This window comes from Poecilia mexicana, unplaced genomic scaffold, assembly GCF_051168715.1.
Source record: "Poecilia mexicana isolate PSO_F unplaced genomic scaffold, ASM5116871v1 scaffold_2, whole genome shotgun sequence".
Taxonomy (NCBI): domain Eukaryota; kingdom Metazoa; phylum Chordata; class Actinopteri; order Cyprinodontiformes; family Poeciliidae; genus Poecilia; species Poecilia mexicana.
Genome location: NW_028263371.1, coordinates 4,832,538 through 4,858,158, shown reverse-complemented (window position 1 = coordinate 4,858,158; position 25,621 = coordinate 4,832,538). Strand labels below are relative to the sequence as shown.

General features: G+C 38.9%; 2 protein-coding genes across 2 annotated transcripts; both read left to right on the top strand.

Moving 5' to 3' along the window:
- Positions 1-2,526: 2,526 nt before the first annotated feature.
- On the top strand, positions 2,527-25,293 carry LOC106919771 (uncharacterized). Its single transcript, XM_088009359.1, has 8 exons — positions 2,527-2,799; positions 17,309-17,462; positions 18,987-19,490; positions 21,837-22,012; positions 23,715-23,793; positions 24,564-24,652; positions 24,863-24,978; positions 25,164-25,293. The coding sequence occupies exons 2-7, from the start codon at positions 17,380-17,382 to the stop codon at positions 24,916-24,918; spliced, it is 987 nt and encodes a 328-aa protein (XP_087865485.1). The 5' UTR covers positions 2,527-2,799; positions 17,309-17,379; the 3' UTR covers positions 24,919-24,978; positions 25,164-25,293.
- Positions 5,259-8,684, top strand: LOC106904600 (dynein axonemal light chain 4). The gene is made up of 4 exons (XM_014969016.2): positions 5,259-5,420; positions 5,862-5,941; positions 6,984-7,067; positions 7,531-8,684. The coding sequence occupies exons 2-4, from the start codon at positions 5,870-5,872 to the stop codon at positions 7,693-7,695; spliced, it is 321 nt and encodes a 106-aa protein (XP_014824502.1). The 5' UTR covers positions 5,259-5,420; positions 5,862-5,869; the 3' UTR covers positions 7,696-8,684.
- Positions 25,294-25,621: the final 328 nt, after the last annotated feature.

Here is a 25,621-nt window from a genome sequence, read left to right as displayed (position 1 = left end):
TAGACGCGTGAGTAATTTCATTTAGCTGTGGTGGGATTACAACATAGACATGTTTAGAGCATGAGAACACATGTGCATATGTGTGAGATGGTAACAGCGCTCATTAGTGACAACCCCAGAAAGTCTGTCTGGTGCTGGGAGCAGACATACGCCGTTACTCATGACTTTAACTGGGACCATGTTGATTCGTGACTGCTGGTCGGCCCACACATTTCTTGTCCGTTGACAAAGCAGCCTCCCGCTGATAACACACCAGAAAATAATTAATCTCTCCCGAGATTAATATCCTTTTGTCCTTTGCAACTAATTGAAATCTTTCAAACGAATACATTAATACTTAATCTGTTTTTCCCAATATGAGGCTGCTTCTAGTCTTTGACCTTCTGAGCTCATTTCTTGACATTCTTATAGCTCATTACAGCAAAAGTTTAATGCTGCAGTGTAACTTTTATAAAAAAAAAGAAATGTTTTACATATTTGTTAAAAGTGCCACTATGTCGTGATAGTATAGTATGAGTCAGAGAATCTGTGAAAAAAATCTAGCTCCTCTGCCTTACCCCCAGTTCTCCTCACTCTCTGCTATGCTACAGTGTCTTCCCGGCGGCTAGCCCATCATGAATGCTAAGCTAGTTAGCATAGCCGCCCATGATTTCGATGAACGGTTTTCCTGTAATAGTAATTTCTTTTCTCCCTCCATTAGCACATTGAGCAGAGTACAAGAGGATGATTGACAGCGCAAAGACCCGCCTCCGGGCTCTGATTGGTTGTTTTTGGTCGGGAGCTGTGTATTTCTTCAGATGGTAACAGCAGCTCAGAAAGAAAGTGAAGATGATACATTTTTCATCACATATTATCTGTCATAATATAGTGGCAGTTTTAACAAATATGTGAAAAACATATTTTCCATAAAAGCTACGTGCGTCAGCTTTAAGTGTGAAGAAGAAGCGTCTAATTCAGAAGACAAAAAAATGAGTTAGTCACCTACAGTCATCAGCCAGTCACTCGGTTAGATAATCAGTCATTGCAGATTTTATTTTCTTCACAGCCTGGTTGATATTCTTGGCTCCGTCTTTCTGTTTATATCGCCTTTGTGACAGCTCGCTAGCAGAGTCACATGGGGTCTTCCTCTCCCCCTCCCCAACAATCTGCTTCCTCTGCTGCTGAATTATGGATACGGCCCACCTTCATTACTTCTCCGAGGGAGGTGATTCATGATTTTAAAAAAATATGCTTGTCGCCTCACCCAGCTGAAGGAGCTCAAATATTCATTTCTGCTGCAAATATTCATCACTGAGTTTTCTTTCATATTGCCTGCGGCATTTGAATGGGGCATGAGGAGTTGAAGCTTCCTTCAGATTACGAAGGTAACAGATGGATTTTAGTGCCAGTGAACACCTTACCTCACTGCTGTAAAACCTGCTGTAAAGCTGCTGTTATAACTATGGAAACAACTTCAGTGAGACACTTCTTACAGCCGTCTACCAGTCTCTGACTGTGGTCAGAATCTCATTAATCTGGGCTTTGACTCACCCAAGATTGCAGTCCAGCCCTTCTCTGTTGGACTTCCTGGTATGTTTTGGAATATTCTTAGTGAGGGGTACCAGAGTAAAGGGGCCTGAATACAATAAAAAAAAATTTCATAAGACAATAATCAATAATCAATAATTTTGTTTTTCTTTTTGCTTAAAGTGATTATTGCACAAAAAAACCCCACCAAGTTTTTTTTTTTTTTTTTTTTTTTTTGAAAAAGACGTTTTACGGGGGACAGGGGAGGGAAGGAATCACTTTTGGCAAAAATTACATAAGACTAAGTTTTAGTCCCACTTTTGAAGTCGTATTCTCAAAATATAAGCCATACCCTTCATAGCAGGTTTATACCACTTGGGGACCTGCAAACACCTTCCAAATCGTTCAGTATGTGCGGAAGGTGGCGCGCGCCCCTCCGCGCCCGGTTTACCGCGTCAACTATAAACATAGCTTTAGCTTAATGCCATTATTTTGGGAAGGTGGCGATATTGAAGTTTGTTTTAGCATCAGAACATGTGGAAAAGTTCAACTTTGTATATTCTTTCAAAAACAATCCTTACAACAATCTACTTTTTAACGTTTATTTCCCTCGCCACTGGATTTGTGGAAGTGCATAGAGGTCGCTGCAGAGCCACAAAATATAATATACACAATAAAAATGGGACAGTGGACTCCATCGCCTAATTTAAATTGGACTTGAACCAGTGAGTTTGTCTTACCTCGAAATGAAATTTGTTGTGACGTCAGTGTCACATTAGGTATAGCTTGTCATTGAAAACACAACACCATACAGTCTGTATTTGTATTTGTGCTGTAAATAAAAGTTGTATTGACTGTAAACACACATGGCTTTGTTGATGTCATATAAAGCAGAAGTCAGCTGATGGAGATTCCTGATTTCCTCATATAATGCTATTCATCAGAGGTGTACATGAGAACACAGTAAATGAGACTGGTGGAACTGGTTTATGAAGGCAAACTGCAAAAACTGGAATGGTCACATGTCATGCTAAAAGACCTGCGGTGGTTAATGTGTGCCAAGTTTTCCGAAGCCTTTCGAGTCCCAACAATGTCCTGTTGTGATCTACAAAACTGCTTAATTATTCACCATTACTGCTGAAAAAGATAATCAGGCAGCAAGATTTCTCCTGAGCCCAGCTCGACCCATTAGCCAGGCAATGGCTTCACAGCAGCCTGTTTCATTAGCAACGCTGGAGAGAGGAAGTAAGAGAAATAGCATTTCCTTCTGGAGCTGAAGAGACAAAAAATTGAGTAAGTCTAAATATATTTAACTGAATTCGCATTCACTGTCAGGGTTCTGGTATGTCACAGTGTCACACCAGGGTTTGTGTTTTGGTTTTGTTTTGTGTTACGTACTCCAGAGTTTATCACTGATAGAAAACACCTTACCGTATTTAGTTATTGTTGGGTTTTGCTGTATTGCTTCACTCTATTGTGTTTAGTTTCTTAGTTTCTTCCGGCATTCTGTTCTGGGTACGTTTGGATTGATTTCTCTTAAATCGGTGTTAATTTCCCCCACTTGGTGTCTAGTAAGGCTGGGAGTATTGATCTAAATATTGATACTACCAATACCACGTTGAGTATTGGTATTGGATCAATACTAGAGTGATAAGATCAATATATATTTTTTTAAAAACATTTCTTTTCAAGAAAATCGAGGTAATCTCTGTCAAGAAATCAGCATGTTACAATGACCAAGGTGTGAGGTAGCAAATTGACGATCTTTTCAAAATCCTACCTGGACAAAACGGTTTCGATTTTGGTCATTTGTAGACCGAACTATGTCTCAAATTATGTATAGAATTTAATTGAATTTCATCCTCAGACCGTAAGCAGTGAGTTAAAGAGTCACAATTCATATGGTGGGTGTCACAAGAGCCACTTGAGTAGAAAACTATTACCTCCTTTTTTAATTATTATTATTGAACCTCAAGAAATTCAGAACCTTGCACACTTTTATTCCACTTAGGCATTTCAACAAAGGATAAACTTAGTGGGAATTATGTTAATTGAGAGCATAGCAGTGAAATTAAATAGCAAATGTCCTGAAAATGGAATCAAAGAACAGGAGATATAGAGAAAAGAAAGGGTCTTAGTATTCAGCCCTGAGGCTCCCCGCAGTCACAAGACACTGCAGACTACAAAAACTCGCTCATGCGGACGTAAAAATTGTCAGTCAGGTGAAACCAAGTCCAACCCAAGGCTGTACCTTTAACACCAACGCAACTCTCACAAGAAGAATCTGAGCTAAAGGTTTAAAAGTAACATAATTACCAGTATCAGTTGGTAATTATATATCGTTAAAAGTTCTTAAAAGAGCAGATTCTCATTTGTGAATCTTTTTACAACCAGAGTAACACCTCAGAATACCAGATTTGTTTTCCTCTAGAAATTAATTTTATCATGTAAAAAAATTACCTTGTCCCCTGTATTACTAAATGGAAGTAAAGTTTAGAGATTGTTCTAAAATAATAATAATAATAAAAAATTGATCAAGGATTGTTTCTAAATCAAAGGCAGCACAACAACATGCTTTAAAGCTCCAGGGACTAAACCTGTGGCAATACTGCTTTTAAGAACAACCTGGAGGACCTTTAGTTTTAAAAATATCTTTAAAAAGGGGAATAGTAGGGAGGGGGAATCATATCACCAGGCAAATTTAAAGGTTTTGTTTGATCAATAAGCTCCTTCAGAACTGTGATAGACACAGGCTCAAAGCGGTTCAAAGCAGCAGAGCAAGAGGCTCAAACAGAGCATTTGTATGAAGCAGGTGAAATGAGTGATGTGCTTAAGGAAACTTGTTCATCAAAGAAAATTCTTACAGATTTCAGATGAAGGTTCAATCTGACAAACTTTGACCCATTAATGATGGAGTTTATAGTGTTGAGGACAGCACATAGCTTTTGACAAATAATATTTGAAAAACATTATTGTTGTTGATGAATTATAATATCTGTCTTTCAACAAGTCAAATCACACCTGAGGCTTGTCCCTCTTGCACCTGGGCTCAGTTCTCCTGCAGGCCCATCTGGCAGAACAAGTGATGTTGATCAATCATGGTTGATGTGTTAGTTTGGGATAATTGGAGTTTTAATGGTACCACACTATTACATGACAAGACACAAAAGCATAAACGCGTCACGCCAACTCTTCAGTATCTCTGAGAAAGCGAGAGATACTGAAAGCGATACAGACTACAACACACTTACTCTGTGTCATCCTTTTGTATTACTTCCATAATATTTGTTTCCCCCACTAAATTTTAAATAATAATAATAATAATAATAATAATAATAATAATAATAATAATAATAATAATAAAATCTGTGTTCATAATATGCCACAAAATTCGTACCAATTCATTCTAAATTTTGGGAAGGCCACTAGTGTTAAATATTTTTGTGAAATCTTGTGCGGAAAATTTTTATTACATTGCTATGTTTTTATTGTCGGTAGAAAATAGACCACTGGCTAGTATGATTCATTAAAAGCTGCATGTCATTGCCTGGCGAAAAATAAAGAACGTGTGCATTTAAAACATCTTTTCCCCTTTCCTTCTTATTTTTTTTTCTTTCTAACAACAATATATTCTACTTATCTCAAATAACTACATTTAAAAAAAAACAAAAAACTTTATTACAAGTTTGGGGACGACGGAAAAAGAGGAAATCCGCAAGAGAGCGTTGCTTGTAAAGTGGGGCGGGGTTTGATTACGTTGACTTTTACGTTGAGTGACAGCGTTTTAACCAATCAGAACCACGCATGGCTGTAACGGGCGGGGTTTCCTGCTTGCTCCCTGTACCATGTTTGAGATGTCTCCTTAACAACCGATGCGAGTCAAACAGGAGAAGTTTTCTTCGGACAAACGTTTGGTACGTAAACCTTTTCAGTCACACATTACGTCAACACTCTATGTAAAACATGAGCTAAGTCCTTATGCTGCAGCCAGTTTGTTTAAACTTGACGAGTTAGAGGCAGAAAATACCCCCCTCCATCAGCTGTTTGCTCTAAATACAAGCTAAGCTAATTAGCTAGCTAGTGAAACCTTCAGTTACTGTTATTGACATGTTACGGTCAGTCCAGCTTTACAAATTATCAGTTGTATTGGCATTGTTAAAGCCATAGACCGTAAACAAGTGCGTAATGTTTATTGTTACTGGCTTGTTGAGACTCAGTATTACAAGCTAACCTGTCGGCTCATGTTTTAGCATCGTTAGCTTCTAAATTCTCTCTGACTTCTGTGTTGCCCAGTGAGTCCATATTCCTTATATTATTAGTATTTCTGTAATAAGACAGAACACCTGTTATTTCAGGAGTCGGAATGGCTGGGACTGGTGAGGGAAAGAAGGAAGAGGCCGACTACAAGAGACTGCACAGCTTCCCTCTCATCAGAGTAAGACAGCACTGCAAACTTCTGCTCATTTTTGCCTAAACACGGTCAAAAATAACATTCGATACATGCATGTTTACTTTTGTTAATAAGGCATTGCAAAGCTGTATGAACGAGCTCTAAAAGATCCACGTCTTTTGGTTTAAAACTGACTTAATTTAGGAGCAATAAAAAAAACAAACATCTTGCTGCAAAGCATCCTGGACAGATCCATTCAATAAATTAGACATCAGAATTTAATATAATAAATATAAATGTATATCAGGAACATTACATATAGGTCAATTACACACATATGAATTAGTATTCACATGTATTCAAAAATTGCCTAAAATTATGGCAATTTTTCCACTTAAGGGTAATGAAAACATGACTTTAAACATTACATCAGACCAATAAAAAACTAAACATTAATGCAGAAATGCATTATCTTGAATAGGTTTTGCTTCGCAGTCCTCTCAAGGCTTCCCTATTTTGACTTTACAGTTATATGCTAAAGATAATTTGCATGATGTTATCATTCGCTAAATTTGACATGGTTGTGCATAATTGCGAACCAGTGAATTGAAACATATTTAAGTGCAAAACGTAACTTTATTTTGGAAAAAGGAAGGGTTTTATTTTGAAGAACGCTCAACAGGATCTGGTTTTGCCTCTTGTCGCCATCTTCCCACCTGTTGTTTTCAGTTACTAGGATACAAACAGCTGTCGCCGTTGTTTCTTCAATAAAAACCGACCATGAAATGTTCAGCAAAGATATCTGAGCCTCCGTTATGATCGCAGAAGCTTTCACTGCCTAATATTCCCCGTATTATGTGAACCTTTTTTTAGCCGGACTTTTTCCTTCCACCAAACTATCTGTGAAGATGCTTAAATATGCATATGGTGAAAAAATGTTTCCATAGTAAAAAAAGAAAACATTTTTTCCCCCTTTTTTATGTTGTTGGTGTCATTCAACATTTTAATTGACATTGAAACTAAATGAGGGTTTGCCATCTTTCCTGCACCAGCCTGTAAAGCTCTGTAACGTCGTGTTTCTCTCCAGCACACAGACATGCCAGAGGAAATGAGGGTTGAGACCATGGAGTTGTGTGTAACAGCCTGTGAGAAATTTGCTACCAATAACGAAGTGAGTGCATTCTCCTGTTGTTCTTTGATATTCCGATGTTGACCAGAAGTTACTGTTTTTATGTTTTTGATATTGGTATTAGCCATTCAAATCACACAAACCCAGTACTTACACAGTTAAGCTTAATGAAACTTCATGAATTGATGGAGCACAATATTTTTATATTTATGTACAAATGGGCGTGTCACAATAACAGATTTTTCTGGATGGCAAATTGTCCCAGAAGTTATTGCAATAAACGAGAAAAGCATTACAATGAAGCAATTATGACATTGAATAAGCTGCTTCGTTGGGTAATTTTCATGTGAAAAGGGAGAACATAAAGTTTATGCTTCTTTCTGCCCCTTTTAATTTCTGATTTATTTTTTGTTACACAAGCTATTCATATTTGTTATTGAGTGAATGAAATAAAGAAAACTGTAACAAAGCAGAAAAAAATTTAATTGTTTTTTTTCCCTTCTAGAGCGCGGCTAAGATGATAAAGGAGTCCATGGATAAGAAGTTTGGAAGCTCGTGGCATGTGGTGATTGGCGAGGGCTTCGGCTTCGAGGTCACACACGAAGTGAAGAACCTGCTCTACATGTTTTTTGGTGGGAGCCTGGCTGTCTGCGTGTGGAAGTGCTCTTAGTGCCGGTCCACTCTCCGTGCCCTCCGCCCCGCCGACGCGCTCACCACGCTGGGAATCGACGCCGGCCCAGACGCCGGCTCCGTTTCACCCACGGCAGATCAGTTCGTCCGAGCTACCAGCCACTGTGGCAGAGAAAGGAAGTACTTGTTCATGAATAAAATATCGTTATTTCACCTTTCACCTTTCAGAGTTTGACTGCCACTTTGGTCTGGTAGAGATAAAAAAAAAAAATAGCTTCCTTCCCTCTTTTTTTTTTACCACTGTTCATTTTTTATTCTTTTTACCCTTCATTTAAGCCATCTTCTGTTCTTGAACGTCATTTTGAATGCTTTTGAGCTTGCGTGTTCAAGTAATTTAAAAAAAAAAAAAAAAAGAAACACAGCCAGCCAGGGTCTCCAAAGTCCTTCTTCCTTCTTTTTTCTTCAGGGGAGTGCACGTGAGTGAATGACTGATTTCCACGATGGTGTGTGCTGGACACACATTTTTTCCGCCTCTTAAAAACCTTATATCGCCATTTTCCTCATTAGTTTCGTGTGGCATTTATTTAAACGATTTTCCCGTCCACGTCGTCCAAAACGTTTCACACGTGTCTTTCTCTCTACAATGGCACTACTTTCAATAAATTTTGTAAGATTTTTTTATGTGTACATATTTTAATGCAACTTGAGAGGCATCTTTTTAAAGACCGCTGTTGTTTTTCTTACGACTAAGGGCTCAGAGTCTCCTGAGCCAAACAAACACTAAACCTGATTCACTTTTTCTCCTTGCTGAGGTGTGTGTGTGTGTGTGTGTGTGTGTGTGTGTGTGGCCGCGTGCGTGCGCGCGTGCGTGTATATGTGTGTGTGTGTGAATAGCCTGATTAATATCACCCGTCTGAGTGACAATAGCATTGTGATTGTCTCATGTTGATGCCAGTTATGATGATCCAGTGCAATGGACCATTATTTGTGAACCTACTTGATTGTACAATAAACTGAAACTTAGAGAAATTAGAAGTCAGAGTATTTTTTTCCTTGAAGTGTTAATTTTAAAGGTATAATTGTATGGATTTTTTGGTGCACTGATCTGACCTGACAATTCCACTCTTTGCTGATACCGATTCTTTTTTTTTTTTTTTTTTGTCTCTGAAAAGTTGCTAAATACAACTTTATTTTTCCTCAGTGAGGAAAAAACTTTTGATACATGGAAAAGAATATGCTGCTTGAGTTTGTCCTCCTTGGTGGGTAATGTCACAGTTTTAAATAGGGATACATGATATATCGTCACTGACATCGGTATCGCCTGATGTAAATAAAACCAGGTTGATATTAATCAATATTTATTTCCATCTTGTTGCTATTTGTTTCTGGAGGCGTGACGGTGGTCATGTGGTTTTTGTTTGGGAAGTTTGATTGAATTATAAATGCAGTGGTAAAGTCAACAGAATAATTTGGTTTTTTTTTTCCTTCCACGGTGTCGAAAGGCAGGTTTAAAAGAAATGTATAAAAATATCAGCCAAAACGGCAACATAAAATATCGGCTATTGATATCGGCCCAAATTCTCACATCGGTGCATTCCTAGTTTTAAAGCGTTTCCTCCTTTGGTTTTATAGTGCTTTATGTAAAATTTGCCGCACCCACTGAACTTTTTCACATTTTGTTTGGCTGCAGCCACAACTTTCAGTGTATTTTATTAGCATTTTCTCCTGTAATTATGAATTAGTTGAAAAAAGACAGGAAATTTTAGAGCGTAACCTTCAGATATTACCCAAGTATTACACAGAATCCACCGGAGTGTCGTTCAGAATCAGTTTAGCTAAATCTGTTCCGTGAAGCAGCCATGTTGACTTTGGAGGAGCTGCATAGAAAGACCTAGAAAAGTGGGTGGGGTTTACAGCAGGTCAACAAACCGCCAACAGAAAGCAGAGTCACAGATTAGAACGGTCAAGTCAAAGTCCAGACCGTAATCCAATTGAGAATCTGGGGAATGACCAGATCACAAATGCTTTTGATTTAATCTGAAGTATTTAAGTTGAAATGTCACATTTGAAAAAGAAAGCACGCGCTTCAGAAATCGAACCATACCAGTATGTGAAACGGCTTTTTTTTGAAAAGAAGCAAACACAAAGGACTATTTAAAAAAATAATTATAAATGTTTAGAGTACAAGCAGGAAAACTGTGTGAAAGACATGCCAGTGAATGAAGAGAGATTTATTTTAAACTTGTTTCAAGAAGCTGCTGAATTTCAGAACATATCATTTCAGTTCAGCTTTTAACGACCTTGTAAATAGAGAGAGAGAGAGAAAAAAGCACAAACACCTGCCATTTAGATGAGGATGGCTTGAGTTCAACAAATCTGTTTCTTTATTACTGCTTGTGAAAAATGTGCATTCCTACACAAAATCAACCCACCTGCAGCACAATCGAAAAAAATTGCATCCCTTAACCCCCGCCAAACCATAAATGATGAAATGTGACTTTATTTGATTGTGTTTTTTTTCTTCTTCTCAAAGACAGGAGGGCTTTGCGACCCAGCAGTAAAGCTGCCGAGGCCATCAGTGTTGACATATCAGCAGAATTTGCCAACTTCTGTCATCACCATAAACGCAGGTCAGGGCAGGTCAGGTCAGGTCATCCTGCTCTCTGTGCTCACTATCTCTTACCCTTTTTTCTGCAAGTCGCATTAAATGTGATCACAAATATCCTGAACACGTTGGGGTGAATTTATTGCCACCTCTGAGGCCAATAACATGCCATATTATCTGGATTTCTTCTTCTCTGCTTAATTCAGAACCTTTAAAAGTCCTCATTGTTTCTCTGTTTCTACCAGCTTTATACATTTAGAGCATTTTGTAGTTTTTGTTTCCTTTTTGTTGTTGCAAAATTCAGTCAGACTGAATGACAGGTGACTTTAAACATTAGTTTTCATGTTTATACAATTAGATCCAGGTCTGACTTTGAATAGGCCATTCTAACGCATGAATATGCTGCAGTCTAAATAAGTCTGTTGTAGCTCTGTCTGCATTTTTGTAGGTAATTGTCAACTGGAAGCTGAACCTTTAGTTCAATCTCAGCTGTTTTGAAGCTTAAATTGTTTTTTTTTCTCCTAGAACGTTTAATAGGATAACAGAAAAAGTTGATCCACTGGCTTTTTTGTAATGTTTTGGATCGGTTAAACCACTCAATTTGAATTACAATCAATCAAAAACAGATCCTTACTTCTCCATATTGCTTCTGATAAAATGCATGTCCATGGCTCACAGCGTTACTGTAAATGGAGGACAAACATATTATCAGTCTTGGTGATATTTGAAGAATGCCGTCTCCTGCTTCAGCTTTCTGTGCTGTGGGATTGACATTTGATCTGTACATGCTGATGGAAGTAGTTAAAATGGAAATCATAAGCTTCTTGTCCTTTTGACCTGCAAAAGGCGCCTGTAGCTCTGGGAGACTGAACAACCACTGCTGACACCCACACAAGGCACGAAGCGCCAGAACTGGTCAACAGTTTGTTCTTGTGGTTTACTCGCTCCACAAAGTTTATTGTGAGTTTATTTGCATCGACAAAACTTTGTGGGGACACTTAGACTATCTTTATTTGTTAATTGTGAACAAATAAAGATTACTCTGTAGTAGTGATAAAACAATGAGTGTCAGAAAGAGCAGGAGCTTCTTAAAGAGACAGATGCCAATTTCGAGACGTCAAATTGTAAAGTCAAGTTTCTTTTAAGTCATGTTTTATATGTGCAGCATTTCTATAGCATCTGAAGGCAACATAGTTTCTTGATTGATTTAACATGTAGGGTGAATATCCAAGGCTGATGAACTCCACGGTTTGGTACAGTTCTGCTAAAAACAAGTTCGTTCACCAGATTTTGGATGTTGACTAACAGCCCCAGTTTTCCAATCGCTGACCCAATTCTGCATACAAACACCCGAGCGTAATGACTGAGCGTGTTTGACAGGGATACCGTGGGATTGATGGGATTGATGCCAGCATAATACACTGATAGCTTTCACCTGGATTTACCTAGTTGACCTATTTCACGGGGAGAGGCCATTACATTCTGCAATTACTGTAACAGCGCCGAGACTAATCCGGCGAACAGTGTGTCAGTGAACATGCCTCCATCACAGGCGTGGCCTCATCCATTATTAACCTCAGAGACTTTTTACGTAAAGCCCCACCTCTTCCTTGTGTCTCCTCCACGTGCTTAAATATTTATGCAGAGAGCCACAAAGTCACACAAAACACTCTAGTTTGTTTGGTCTGAAAATCTCTCCCCAGTGTGAGTGCAGAGAATGGAAAATCTTTCTGAAAGAGGCTCTTTGGGGCTTTCATTGAATTAATAGTCACATTTCTGTGTAGGGGAAATGCTGAAAGGTGTCCACACTGCTCTGCATGGTTCTATTTCTGCTGCTGATCTTCTCTTCCTCTTTGCTGTTTTTTCCCCAAATTCTGTTTCACTAATGTTAATATTTCTGATTTGACTAAAATTTGCTAAGCAAACCTTTGTCTCAATAGGCAGTCAGATAAATAGATATAAAGATGGAGCACTACAACAAAAGCTAGCTTAACATTCAGCTAAGTTGCTACAAAGATGATAAGGTAGGTGTTCAGTGGGATAATTAAAGATATTATCTTATTGAAAAATCCATCATGTACCATTATCTACATTCCCTGGATGTTTAACCTGTTGTTTGAAAGTGTATTTGCTACTATGTTCAGTGGGTGAGTAACTTTGTGCTCTTGGCGTGAGAAATAGCGGCCCTGTTTCCTTTGTGCTAGCTGAAGTTAGCATAACCGTAATTTTAAGCTGACAGCCAGAAATAAATATCTATTGTTTTCTTAGTAGAGATGCTGACAAACATGTTAGCTATATCACTGCTGTAGAGGAGGACAGAGGTAAAAAATAACATGTAGTTAACCCAGGTGTTACTTATTGTTCCAGCTTACAAGCTATCGCTAGCACTACAGGAGGTTAGAATGGGTGAGAACAGGCTTAGGCTGTTAGGCTCCTTTTTTTAGAGGAGCCTAAAAAAAGACTCAGTTTGGAGTCATAACTTGCTTCAAGACATGTTCATTATTTATTGCAGTGTATATTGTTATTGTTTAAAACTGTCGATTTAGCCACCACGATTAATGCGCCTTGGTAATTGGTTATATGATGTTTCTTATTCTCCATCCTTATCAGATGACCTTGTTTCTCAATTTGCAGTGGACGGTCTCAATGAATGTCAAATGTTATTTTTAGCATATTGGATTTCCATGCAAGGTGTTATATCAGTATATTTGAGGGAGTTTGGGATGCAATGTATGGAAGAGTACAGATGGAAGGCAAGCTTCGTGAGATGCTGCTGAAAACACAGCATGACCGAGCAAGGAGGTACAGAATGATGTGTGCAGTGAGGCCGGTAGCCAGACAAAGGTTTGGATTGATCTGCACGTCTTAACTGCACTAACGTCTTTCCTAATTTGTCCTCTGTAAAACTGGTTGGAACATACAGAGACAAGTTCACCTGCAAGAAAGTTTGTGTTTTGATCTGCTCCATTGCAATAAGTTGTCTGAATCCAGATAAATGTGCACTGGCACTAGCAGTTCACCACCGTGACTGAAAGCAAGACGGTAGACAGACATTGCTGACTAAGGAGTCTCACTGTTTGTTTGTTTTTTGAACAAGACCTCCTGCTGCTCAGGTTTGAAAAGACGAGGCAGCCTCTCCCCTCCCAAACACTGTCTGATCTGGCACATTTGAAGGAGGTTAAGATTTCATCAACATCAAGACAGCCACTGTTTTATAGAGTTTTAATATAAAACCATAGAAATGAGAAATGAATGTTTCTCGTCAATTACTCAAATTTTGGGTTAAGACTAATTCCAGGCGTGGTTGTTTTGAAGGGTTGCGATTGGCTGACATAGGTTTTAGCTTTGCCCCACATTGCCCCCTGCGGGTTTGACAATGTTTAAAGCAACACTCGGTAGTGTGGATGAACACTTTAGTTGGGCCGATCGGGTGAAAACGAATATCTCCGCTACGTCGTCGTAAAAAGACCACGTGTGGACAAGGCCTCGAAAAGCAAAATGCCGATTCAAATGTCTGCACTGGTATCAAAGTTAGTCCTCTACTTGTTGATAGTTTTGCTTCGGTGTCCTTATTCAAAGCATGCCTTCGAGCAAGAAAAGCCTAGTGTTGTATCTTAGCAACCGCCTGACCACCTGTGATGACAAGTGGAGGTGTGGAGCTTTCAAGAGTGTGAGTGCAAGTGTGTTATTACAGCACAAATGGGGGAATGAAAGAAGATGAAGGCATCAAGGCAGACTAACTCCTACAAGTCAGCGGAGCGATTAAGGGGGTGGTGATTTCCAGAATATTCTGATTTTAGGGGTTGTTGGAAGATGAAGAGATTTTGAGGGCAGATGGCTAAGAGAAGATTATTTGAAGGCAGCCAAGAAATTGGAGACTCGAGGCATCAGAGGGGCAGAAATGAGAGGAGGGGATGAATCTTTCATCTGGATGCCACCACTGGGATTCTTTTTTTAAACTGAGAAATACAAAACACAATCCATTATTAATGTGCATGTCTCTTTCTCTGTGAGGGTGCATAAGGCAAATGCTATTTTTAATTTGAGTAGCTGTACCTGTGGAAATTTTTGGCTACAATGTCTACTGAGAAAAAAGGGGGCACAGAAAGCTTTGGGGAAATTGAGGGAAATAGAAGAACAAGAATATGCAGATGGAAGGAATAAAAGATGAATAATTTCTATGGATCAAACTTACCATAGCTTGTTTATAATACATCACTCTCTGTCTCTGGCGCACAGAGACAGAGAGTGCAGCAGACAAAATCTAGTTAGCAGTAAGTAGACTCCAGAGAGACTCATGGGTTATTTCATGTAAGAATTATAAAATACTGGAAAGAAAGACATTAAGTTGGCAGCTTTGATTCTGCCCGAATCTTATAATTGATTCCCCCCCACCCTCATGTCTGTGATAACTTTTTTTCTCTAAACATATCAAATTGAAAAAAATAAAGTGAAAAAAAGTAGAGAACAGTCTATTCCACTTGAAATGTGCTTTGGGCTATGATGAAACATGGTGTACTTTTAACATTATGCTGTTGCTTTAACCTTGAAAATTATGTAAGACATAAATCATTCGGGAATTCACTGAAACACAAACAAACAAATAAAACTCTTACTTCACCAGCAATCATATGAATAACACAACTCATAGTTCCACTGTCAGAATGAGAAGTTAACAAAAAACTTACAGCTTTAGTGAATGTTTGATCAGTGTAGTCAAATTATTTTAAGACTCATGTATAAATATGAGGGGCTTAAAAATAAGCTTTGGTGTCAGAAGGCGGCCATTCCTCTTGCCATACAAAGGTCTTAGGTTCAGATGTCAACCCAGGCCTTGAAGCTGCATGTTTTCCTCTCACAGTCAATAAAATACTTATGATTACTGTCAGAACCACATTGGCTGTATGATGGTTTGAGCTACGTCTCAAAATATATCTCAAACCATCATACAACCAGCATGCATACTGCTTGGCCTGTCAATGCATATTCAACACATACCAAGGATCTCAATGGAAGCCACCGTCTATTGGTTGGATTTACATCAAATGTTTTTAGGTAGAAAACACTGGAGTCAAATGGCTTAATTGCCTCCTTATTGTGTAGATCAGTTCTCCAGAGTCCTGCTAATGACCTAATTATTCTATCCAGGTGTGGTGCAGCAGAGGCACATCTAAAGGTTGCAGGACAGCGACTCTCCAGGCCTGGAGTTTGACACCTCTGGCCTAGAAGAGAAGTCATTCAGCTGCAGTTGTTTCAGAACACTGCTGCTGGTGTTCTCATTAAATCTAGGAAAGTGGAGCAGATCACCTCAGTTCTAAAGTCCTTAAACTGACTCATAGAACAGACATTGTATTATTTTTTTTACCCTACTTAATCTAGAACAAACTTCCAGAAAACTTCAGAACAGACAAAACGCTGCGTCCCTTTAAATGAAAAGCTAAAATTCCACCTGTTTCGTGTTGATTAATGACAACTGGACCAATGATCAATATTTGATTTGCTTGATAATTTTGATGATGGCATTAGACGAAATGCAATGTTTATTGCTTGTTTCATAACTGTCTTATGTTTTTATGGTGTAAAACACTTTGAACTGCTTTTTTTTTTTGTTTGTTTGTTTGTTTGCTGAAATGTCCAATACAAGTAAACTCCACTTGATTTAATACTTGAGGCATCCTTCACTTTATCAGCTTGCATCATTGCTGCTGGCCACCCACAGGCGTCTCCTTTGCTGCCATGGCAATGACCTTCAGGTCACATGTCCTAAACATGACCAAGCCATATAGTATTACAGTATAAAGAGTTTTCAATGGCTACTTTTTATTTGCACTAAACTCCAGTGCACTTCTAGAAGCTCTAGAAGTGCCTGTGTAAATTTCAATGCTCATATTTGGTTATCCTACACAGAAACCCAGCGCTGCTGGAAACTCTTAAGCCCATAGATTTCTCTTCTTGATATCGACTTGTTTTTTTTGTTTTTTGCAAACACTGAGATAATTACCAACCGAGTTCTCGCGCTGTTTTCACAGTCCTACGAGGTGAGGAGGTGTTTGTGAGTCCTTCAATTTTGTTGGTTTTATGGTTTGTTTGTTTTTCAATGGTATATTTATTCAAATCTCCTGTGGTTTCGATTAGTTTGCATTCATAACATGTTGTTACCCAACATCATTTATGATGTTTCTTTACAAATGTCGGTGAATAATGAATGAATGTGACCAACTGTGAGGAAGAAAACCAAGTCTAGTGCTTTGAGCTGATATTAAATGAGTCACACGCTGTGATTTTTCATCAATTTATTCTCAAGAGTGTCACATGGCTACGACACACAGCACGTGGAGCGGGCTGAGCGAGCACGCGCACAGTTATAAAACATGCAGACACACACGCACACACACGCACACACACACACACACACACACACACATGCACACTTTAAAGAGCCCGACTTCACAGGAGCGCCATATCTTTAGGGATCCTCGAGGCCTGGCGAGCCTGATGAAGTCTCAGCGCAGAACATGAAACCTCTGTCTCCCAGCTCTTCTGGTTGACAGCTGCTTCGCTTACATGCTATTTTTTTTAATATATAATAATAATATAATTTTTTTTAACTAATGTTTCCTTTCTTTTTCTGGTTTTATGGTTTTCTCTGCAGCTGCTTTGAAAGCTGCAGTCATTGCAGTTGCTCAGCAAAGAGGAAAAAACCAAAGTTTTTGTTTGCGCGTGGTTCGTGAATGGAGCCGATTTAAATTCCTGTACGCATGCGAGACTGACCGTGAGTGGTAAAATATTCATCGTTTTGTCAATGGTTGCTGCGGAAGCTTAAATAGATTAAATCAACTAGATTTGCATTCAAATGTAAATAATGTATCTTTTAAGGATGAAAATCTTCTTCTGGTCTTATATGTTGGGTTTAAAATATGAAATAAGTTGTGTGTTCAATAATTCATATGTATCAGGCATTAAAAAACAAACAAAACAGAGAAAAGTCACATTACATAAGACAAACAGTTTTAAAGAGTAATGAGCAAACACATTGATCTGTGCCCAGATCACTCTAACCTGGCAGCCCTCCCAACATGCAGTTCTGTGAAGTTAGAGAAACAAATAGAGAAAAACGTGATGAATGGAACCCGGGTACAACACAGCGTCTGGTCTGGAAAAGACGCCGACACGAGCAGACAAGTCGCAAAACAAAGAAACATGTGAGTATGTCTCCTGCAGCATGCCTTGCCTTTTTACTCTAAAATATTATTTACAAGGAAAAAAAAATCTTAAAGACCTTGTTAAAATTCTGATTACAATTTTGGTTTAGAAGTTTGTTTTTCAAGTGTTAACTACACCATGGTTGCTCTTTCTGTTTTTATTCAAACATTAGGCGCTTTGCTAACACATCCAGAGAACATGAACATTTACAAAACTTTCCAAATCGCAACCACGATGCAGCATATGGGGATTTTACATGATAAATCAACACAAAACAGTGAAAGTTTCTTACATTGAATGAATATATAATGTGTGAAAAAGGAGGCATTCATTTTGGAGAACTTACTGCAAATATTAATGAAGTGTTTTTAGTTACTCTGTGTCTATAGCTTTGTTTTTTTCTGCCAAACCTTTTGTAACGCGGGGCAAATTTGTCAAATCAAAAAGTTCTCGCAGGCAACGAAAAAATAAAGATAAAATAAAAAGGAAAATCAAGCAAATGAAGTAGATTTTTTCCCTTCTTTTTTGTAGGTAAGAGATATTATTCATCGTAAATTCAAAACCTGAAAGGATTTGGCACATTTGCTGTATTAAAAGAAAGACATCTGGTTTTCCAAGTAGTTTTTGACTCAATTGAGCAAATGATAAAAACAGGATTTGTTTCACTTTCTTTCAAAATGCTTACTATTCTTATTGTTAAAAAGAAAATAGGTTTTCAGTAAAAGTCTCTGGATAGATGTGATTCAACTCCTTATCAAAGCTTGGTTATAAAACCGGGGATACTGTGTGTTGTACTTAACATTCTCTATTTTCTGTTTTACCTCCGGTGTTCCCCCCAGAAAACTTGCTAAACCTGGTGCTTGGGGCTCTAGGGCATTCATGCAGCAGTTCGATGTGATTTTGGGTTAAAATTGTTTTAAAGTTCACAGGAAATTTGAAAATATCACTTCATAGTTATGTGTTATTGAAAGACTGGAAGATTAATACCTAAACTCCAACTATGAAAAGGGCAATTGTTTAAAAAAAGAAAAAAAAAACTAAATTAAATAAACAATACTAAGCCTGGTGGGGGCACAAGTAAAGCCTGGTGGCCCGCCAGTTTTAGACTGAGTGAAACCCTGACCCCGATTAAAAATAAAAAGTCTCCATTTGCATTAACCACCAGTGCCTGTACATGAATGGGCTAAACTGCAGCTGGCAGCCACAAAAAGTAATCTAAGGGGCCACAGATGGCCCATGGGCTGCACTTTGGACACCCCAGATTTAGGGTAATTGGAACATACAGTAATGCTAACACACTTTGAAAACCATGTATTGTTTTCTTCCCCTCCACAAGTATTCCAACGTCTTTGTGTTGCTCTGCCACATAAAATCCAATAAGGTTTTGTAATTCCGAAATGTGAGTTTAAAGAGGTATGACTGCTTTTGCTGTTTATTTTTATTCATTCAGACATTATTGTTCGTGAATCTTTTAGTGTCTGAGCTATTTCTTATCCCTTTGACCCTCTTGCCTGTCTTTTCAGGAGGATGACATGGTGCATGTGGCGTCGCTCCAGGACAATCTGTCTCTCCTTGGCTTTCGTGACCGTTTTCCTCCACCTCCTCCTGGCGCTCGTCACACTTTCCATCCCTCACCTGCCTTGTGACGCCCCGTTGCCACCCGAGATGCAGTTCAGGGTTTTGGCGCGCAACGCTAATGCCTCGGCGAAGGTCAGAGGTCACGGGGAGCCACCAACAGACGTCCTTCAGGGGGATTCTTCCAATCAAGACGGGAGAAGGGAAGTAAAAGCAAATGTTCAAAGGCTTCCTTACAAACGCTTGACATGGAAAGGAGACAAACAAGCGAAGGAGAACAACACAGAGAGAAATGCCAACCAAACGGAACGCTGGGAGTCCAACATGTTGAAGCTGAAGGCGCTGTTCGACCATCCGCTCTACAACACGCCCAGGCCAGCTGTTCCCGAGGACGACTGGCTTATGAAAGTGAAACCAAAGATCAAACCGAGTCAGAGGAGCTCCCAGATGTGGTCAGTATTATAGTGTTAAAAGAGAGAAAATAATCTGAGAATGTCAAGGTTGAAGAGAGAGAAAAAGATGAGTCAAATGAAACCTCAAACACATCTACTATATTCTTTTATATGTGTAATTTTGCTAACGCTTTTCTTAGTTTCCTAGCTTATTCCTAGCATGTACAGTAGGAGATTCTACCAGATGGGTCAGACTGCAGGGAGCAGACACAGATCTCTGCTCCATGATGGAGCAGTACACACTGCACTGAGAAGTAGCTTATATAAAGCTAAAAAAAGCCAATATTATACGACATTGTTCTTTTGAACAAACCATAATCCTATGCTGTATCACTATCACTGTCACATGACCAAACAAATACCAAATGGTCACATTCCTCTCCCCCGTCTGAAACACAAATGGCAACAAGATGGAAGCCAACATTGGTTTTTAATATTGGTCCAGTTCTACTCATCTGAATGATACTGATACATTAAAAATTGTCTGCGACAGACTGGCGACCTGTCCAGGGTGCACCCCGCCTCTCGCCCGGAACATGAGCTGGAGATAGGCACCAGCACCCCTCCCGACCCCACTGAGGGACAAGGGTGAAGGAAAATGGATGGATGGTTGGATATATATATAAATATATATCAGTGATTCTTGAGAATAGGGACAAAATGGGTTTTAATTTTCCCATATTTTTTTTTTATTATTTCTCAACCTTATGTATGCAAATATGACAAATAATGTTTAGAAAATATGAAGATGCTAAGGTACAGGCTCCCAGTTGCGAATTTTTTTAAAAAAAATTACATTTTTAATCGACCTGACCCAAAACTTTGTCATCACCATCTGACAAAAATAAATCTAAAATGATTTTTAAAATACCCCATTAGTGATATTTTTACTCAATTTACAGACAAATGCTTCTCAAGAAATAAAATAAATATTATTTAAAACAAAAAACAAGAAAAAGTCCATCTGATGGAGTTGACAGTGCATGACGGAGTTGACACAGAACTGAAGGTGGTGACAAACTAGTGAGTAAAATGAAAAACTTGGTACATGTGAAGTAATGCAATTCATGTAAAATACATTAAAATGAATTAGTTGCACAATTAAGTGAGATTTGACAACAATTTCACTGAAAGAGTCAGAAAAACTCTGACGGAGTTGACAAAAAGCCAAACTACCTCAATTTATATGATGTTATTCTGAAGGAGGCCATATTGTAGCTCGTCAGGTCCATGAAATCTTTACATTATACCAAAATTAAGCTTTTATTTCGCAAAATTTCATCAAAGTTTTGTAAATTGTCAGTTATGGAGTTGACACATCATGGTTGTGACAAACAACTTAGGAATAAAACAGAAGAAAAAACTAAAGAACAACTTAAGCTAACCGGAGCTAACTAGCCCTCCTAGCAAAGGAAGAGAAAAGACAACGTCATGGGGTCCTCAGAAGTTCTGGTGCCCCCCAATAATGCCTGATTTTTTTACATTCTTTTCATTTCTGACGGTGTTGACAAAAACTAAGGACAAATTTCAACGGAGTTGGAAAATATCTAACAATTATTTTTAATTCAATTTATTGATACTTTTATAATTATTTATATGACTACTTATACTTAATTGTCATAATATATAATTTTAGTATTTCTTTAATTGTTTTAAACTATAAGAATGTGTTGAGTTCTGCTCCTGGACAAGGGCTTTTACAGGCATCATCCACCGACTACAATGTTTAAAATAAAAAAATATTCAGCAAAAAAAAGAAAAATATACATTGTTGTGCTCACATGACCCAGGTTAGTTTAGTTAGATATTTGAAAAAAATATATTTTGTGTATATTTTATTCAAATTTCATGCTTTATCCATAGGACCCGTTTTGTCCCTATTCTCAAGAATCACTGATATATATATAACACTACAGGAGTTGCATGTGCCACTCATATGTGCAACCTCCATTTGAACATGTTTTAGTGTTGAAAGTCTAAAATGTAGAGTTTGTCTGTTATTAGCATGTTTTGCTAACATCCTGGTCATTGAGTTAAACAGTTGCTAAATCCAGCTGGCAAGCAGAACAAATCTTGGTTGGGTGTGATATTATTCCTTCATCTAAGCCAATGTGTCAAAGACAAATAGTCGACAGCATAAGTATCCACCAGCAGATGTTTTCAGTTCACATTCTGGAAGATTTTTGGAGTATTTTCCCATAAAACTACAGCTAGCCAAGTTTCACCAGTGGTAGTCATACCACAGTTTGACAAACACAGGCCTAAAATATTGTAGAAGTCTGCACAGCATGACAGATCCGAAACTGTTTGCTAGGGGTATGTTTTTTAATTTGTTTATTTTTACAGGGAAAGCGACACTCAGGACATATACGACAACGTCCAGTGGAACAGCAGCGTTAGCAGCCAGCCTCCATGGTTACGCTTTCATCTGGGCATCACACGCTGGGACCTCTACCCACACCGTGACCCCAACATGGAGCCTTTAACCCAGCAGCTCGCCACGCATCGCATCGTCAGCGCAGGTAGGGGCATGTGCACTGCTGGCTTTCCATATTTATGCAGTGTTCTTTTGCTCTCCTGCTGAATAATTAAAGCAGAGGGGCTGAAGCTGTTTTACACACCCAATCAGGCGTCTTGGCTGAATTTTTAAGTGAAGAACAAAAATGTACTGATTTTAATTCAGATGGATAGACCTTTGAATCAGACCCCGCTGTGATTTTAAACGGAAACATCATTGGTATTCTTAGCCAAATGTGTGGTGGCAAACTAGGGGCCGCAGAGAGTAAAGAGTCAGGCTGGAAAGGAGAGTTCTGGTATTCCTGCAACACCTGAGGGTTGGGGCTAGACTTTCAAACAGAGGATGACTTTGAAGTTCTTCTCAAATGAGAGAGACTGAAGCTTTGGGGGACCTTTGAGGTTCAACACAGATGGAAGAGGGTTCAGCAGATGATCGCCAGGGATACACGAGCTGCTGGCTTTGCAGCAAACTTCTCCATGTCAATCATGTGAGTTTCTTCACTGCTTAAGTTTTTTATTGTTATTATTTGGCTGAACCCTTTCGAGGTTAACCATGAAATCCAGATCTGGACCAGAGTGTTTCTTAAAAAGGTAGCTGAAATTATCCTCTGCATAAGCATTGCTATAGTAGAAAAAAGCTTTGAGAATCTTACAAGTGTTTATGGAATGGCTTGCAAAACCAAAATTCTTTGAGCTCCATGCAAAATGTGTGGATAGAAAAAAACAAAGACCTACATGATGCATCATGCTGTGTGGATGCAGGTGATGGGAAGATGGGTGGAGATGAATACAGTCAGAACTACGATAGAATGGCTTAAATAAAGATACATTCATGTGTTGAAGGCAACGTGTATGAAATGATGTCCTTAGTGCACATGCTGAATTGCTAGACTAGAACAGACTGCTACTTCTGTAAAGTTTTACTTAAACACATTTATCCACTTATGAAAAGTGGCGTAGTGTGTCATGAAAAACAAAAATAAATTATTAACACCACTACATTGCATTTAATATTTACGATGTAAATATTTGAACCCCCCAACAATCTTAAGAGATTTTGCCATGTGCGCAGCCTGGCGGGGTCACACTCTTTTATGAAGTTTTCTTTATGTGTGGTTTCTTTACGTCCCCAGTTTGCCTTGCTCTTTAAAATGGCCCAGTCAAAGTCCTAACTTGAGTTAAATTTGGAACGTCAGTCAAACCTTGAACATTGCTGCTCACAGACATTTTCTCTTTTCTATCAAATCTGACTGAACTTCAAATGTTTCTCAAAGATGAGTGAACAAAAACACGTTGGTCTGTCACAGTACAAAACCTGTAGTGTCACACTCCAAAACGTTCCAGAACATTATTATTAAAATAATAATGTCCCGATTAGGGATAGATACTGCACTGCAAACCTGCGGATACCTAAAGACTCTCCTGTTTAAGTTTATCTAGAAATATGGGAGCATCCCAAACCTTTAAACTGAGAGCAAAAGCAAACCATCTGCAACAATTATGTAACTATTGGGAATTAATGTGTTTGGGAAACTCAGGAGGAAATTGGCAAGAAAGACTCAATGAAAGCAGCAAAAAACCTGTGTGTGTGTGTGTGTGTGGGGGGTGTGTGTGTGTGTGTGTGTGTGTGTGTGTGTGTGTGTGTGCGTGCGTGTGCGTGCATGTGTGTGTGTTGCGATGGTAACACTCTCTGTGCTTGTTTTTCAGTGCAGAAGTCCGGGGGGACGCAACTGAAGCTGGTAATGTCGTTTCCCAACTACGGACAAGCTCTGTTCAAACCCAAGAAGTGAGTTGGAGAATGAAAAGAACAAGACAAACACAATGACCGTTTAGCAAAGCCTGCACTAAATGTAATCTTCTTGAAATGGCTCCAGTAAATAAACACCAGATTTAAGGAAGAGCATTGTTGGAAGGAAATCCAATTTCATGTATTATTCATTCACCAAAGGGAGGCTATATAGCTGCAGCATGCTGCATTCCAAAGACAGAATAAGCAAAGAAAGAATAAAAAACCCTGAATAATAATAATAATAATAATAATAATAATAATAATAATAATAATAATAATAATAATAATAATAATAATAATAATAACACAAAAAAGCAGTTAGAAAACTGCTGGACAGAGGAAGTGTCATGGAAAGTGCCCCCTTCACACGTATTGGCACTCCTAGAAAGTAAATGTATACAAGTATTTCTAGTGACATTTCAGACAAAAAATTAAATAAAATAAAATTGGTATTGGCAGGTAGGAAAACTGCAATTGGTGCACCCCTAGAATATATGGCGATAAAATATATTTCAAAATGTAAGCTCTCCTGGCACAAACTCAACAGGAAATCTTTAAAGGTAGAAAGCGAGACAAATTGTGCTGCAGTCTAAGGCCTCCGACTGTGACTGCACAGGCCCCGCTTTTTTCAAATGGCATAGTGTTCTGTCTTTAGGGGTTGTATACAAATTGTTGGATGAGACACATTCTGTCAAACAGAACCAGAAGAACTGAGTCGAACTTACTAGAACCTGCATAACTGAGTTCTTCTTTTCCCGAACAGACAGGAGAGAGACGAAGAGACCAACTACAACCTCTACTACTTCTCCGACTTTGAGCGACACAACGCGGAAATTGCGGCCTTTCATCTGGACAGGTAGAGAATTGCTTTTTTAAAGCCCATAAATCCGCCCCGCTGCCACAGTGAGTGTCGTCAATTAAACAGCAACGTGATGTATTGACTTAATGAACGCGTGTTATGTAACGCTGTGTCTCAGATCTTTCTGCTCTTTTCTTCACCCCCTTCCTTCCCCGCTTTCCTTTCTGTACTCGTCTTTCTTCTCGCCTCCCCTTCATCTCTCTGCAGGATCCTGGGCTACCGGAGAGTCCCTCCTGCAGTCGGGAGGCTGGTGGACGTGGTGAAGGAGATCAAAGATGTCACAACTGACCGCAAATTGGCTAAAACCTTCTTTAATTCCCCTGGTACACACACTCCTAAATTATTCATGCAGCCCGCTTGCAAGGCCTTTGAAATTCTGAATATAAACAAGTGGATTTGAACCACGCGAGTCCTCTCTTCTTTTTTTTTTTTCTCGCTTTGACATTGGTGTCTCTTTTTCAACACCGACCTCTATTTTTCTTGTCTGTGCGCCTCTTTCTCCCTCTAGTGGGCAATGTGTGCTTCTATGGCCAGTGTTCCTACTACTGCTCCACGGAGCACGCGGTGTGTGGAACCCCACAGGACCTGGAGGCCTCGCTGGCCGTGATGCTGCCAGACATGTCCCTGGCCAAACGCAGGAGCTGGAGGTCTCCATGGAGACGCTCATACAGCCGCAGCAAGCTGGCGCAGTAAGTAGACCCGGAAAGTCGAGCTGTTTACAATGAGGAACTTCAAATCATACCAAATGTATTGCGATTTCAGTCAGCGAGGATTTGTTTTAGAAGAATATTAATTTACAAGGAGTACATTTCTGACAAAATACTCAGAAATGTTGAGATTATTGTCAGAAATGTTCTAGAAAAAACAAGGACATTTCTGAGTTTAAAATAAAAAAAAATTCCATAGAACACAAGGAAATTTTCTGCGCATGAAAAGTCAAAAATTTTCTAGAAAAAAACTGAAATT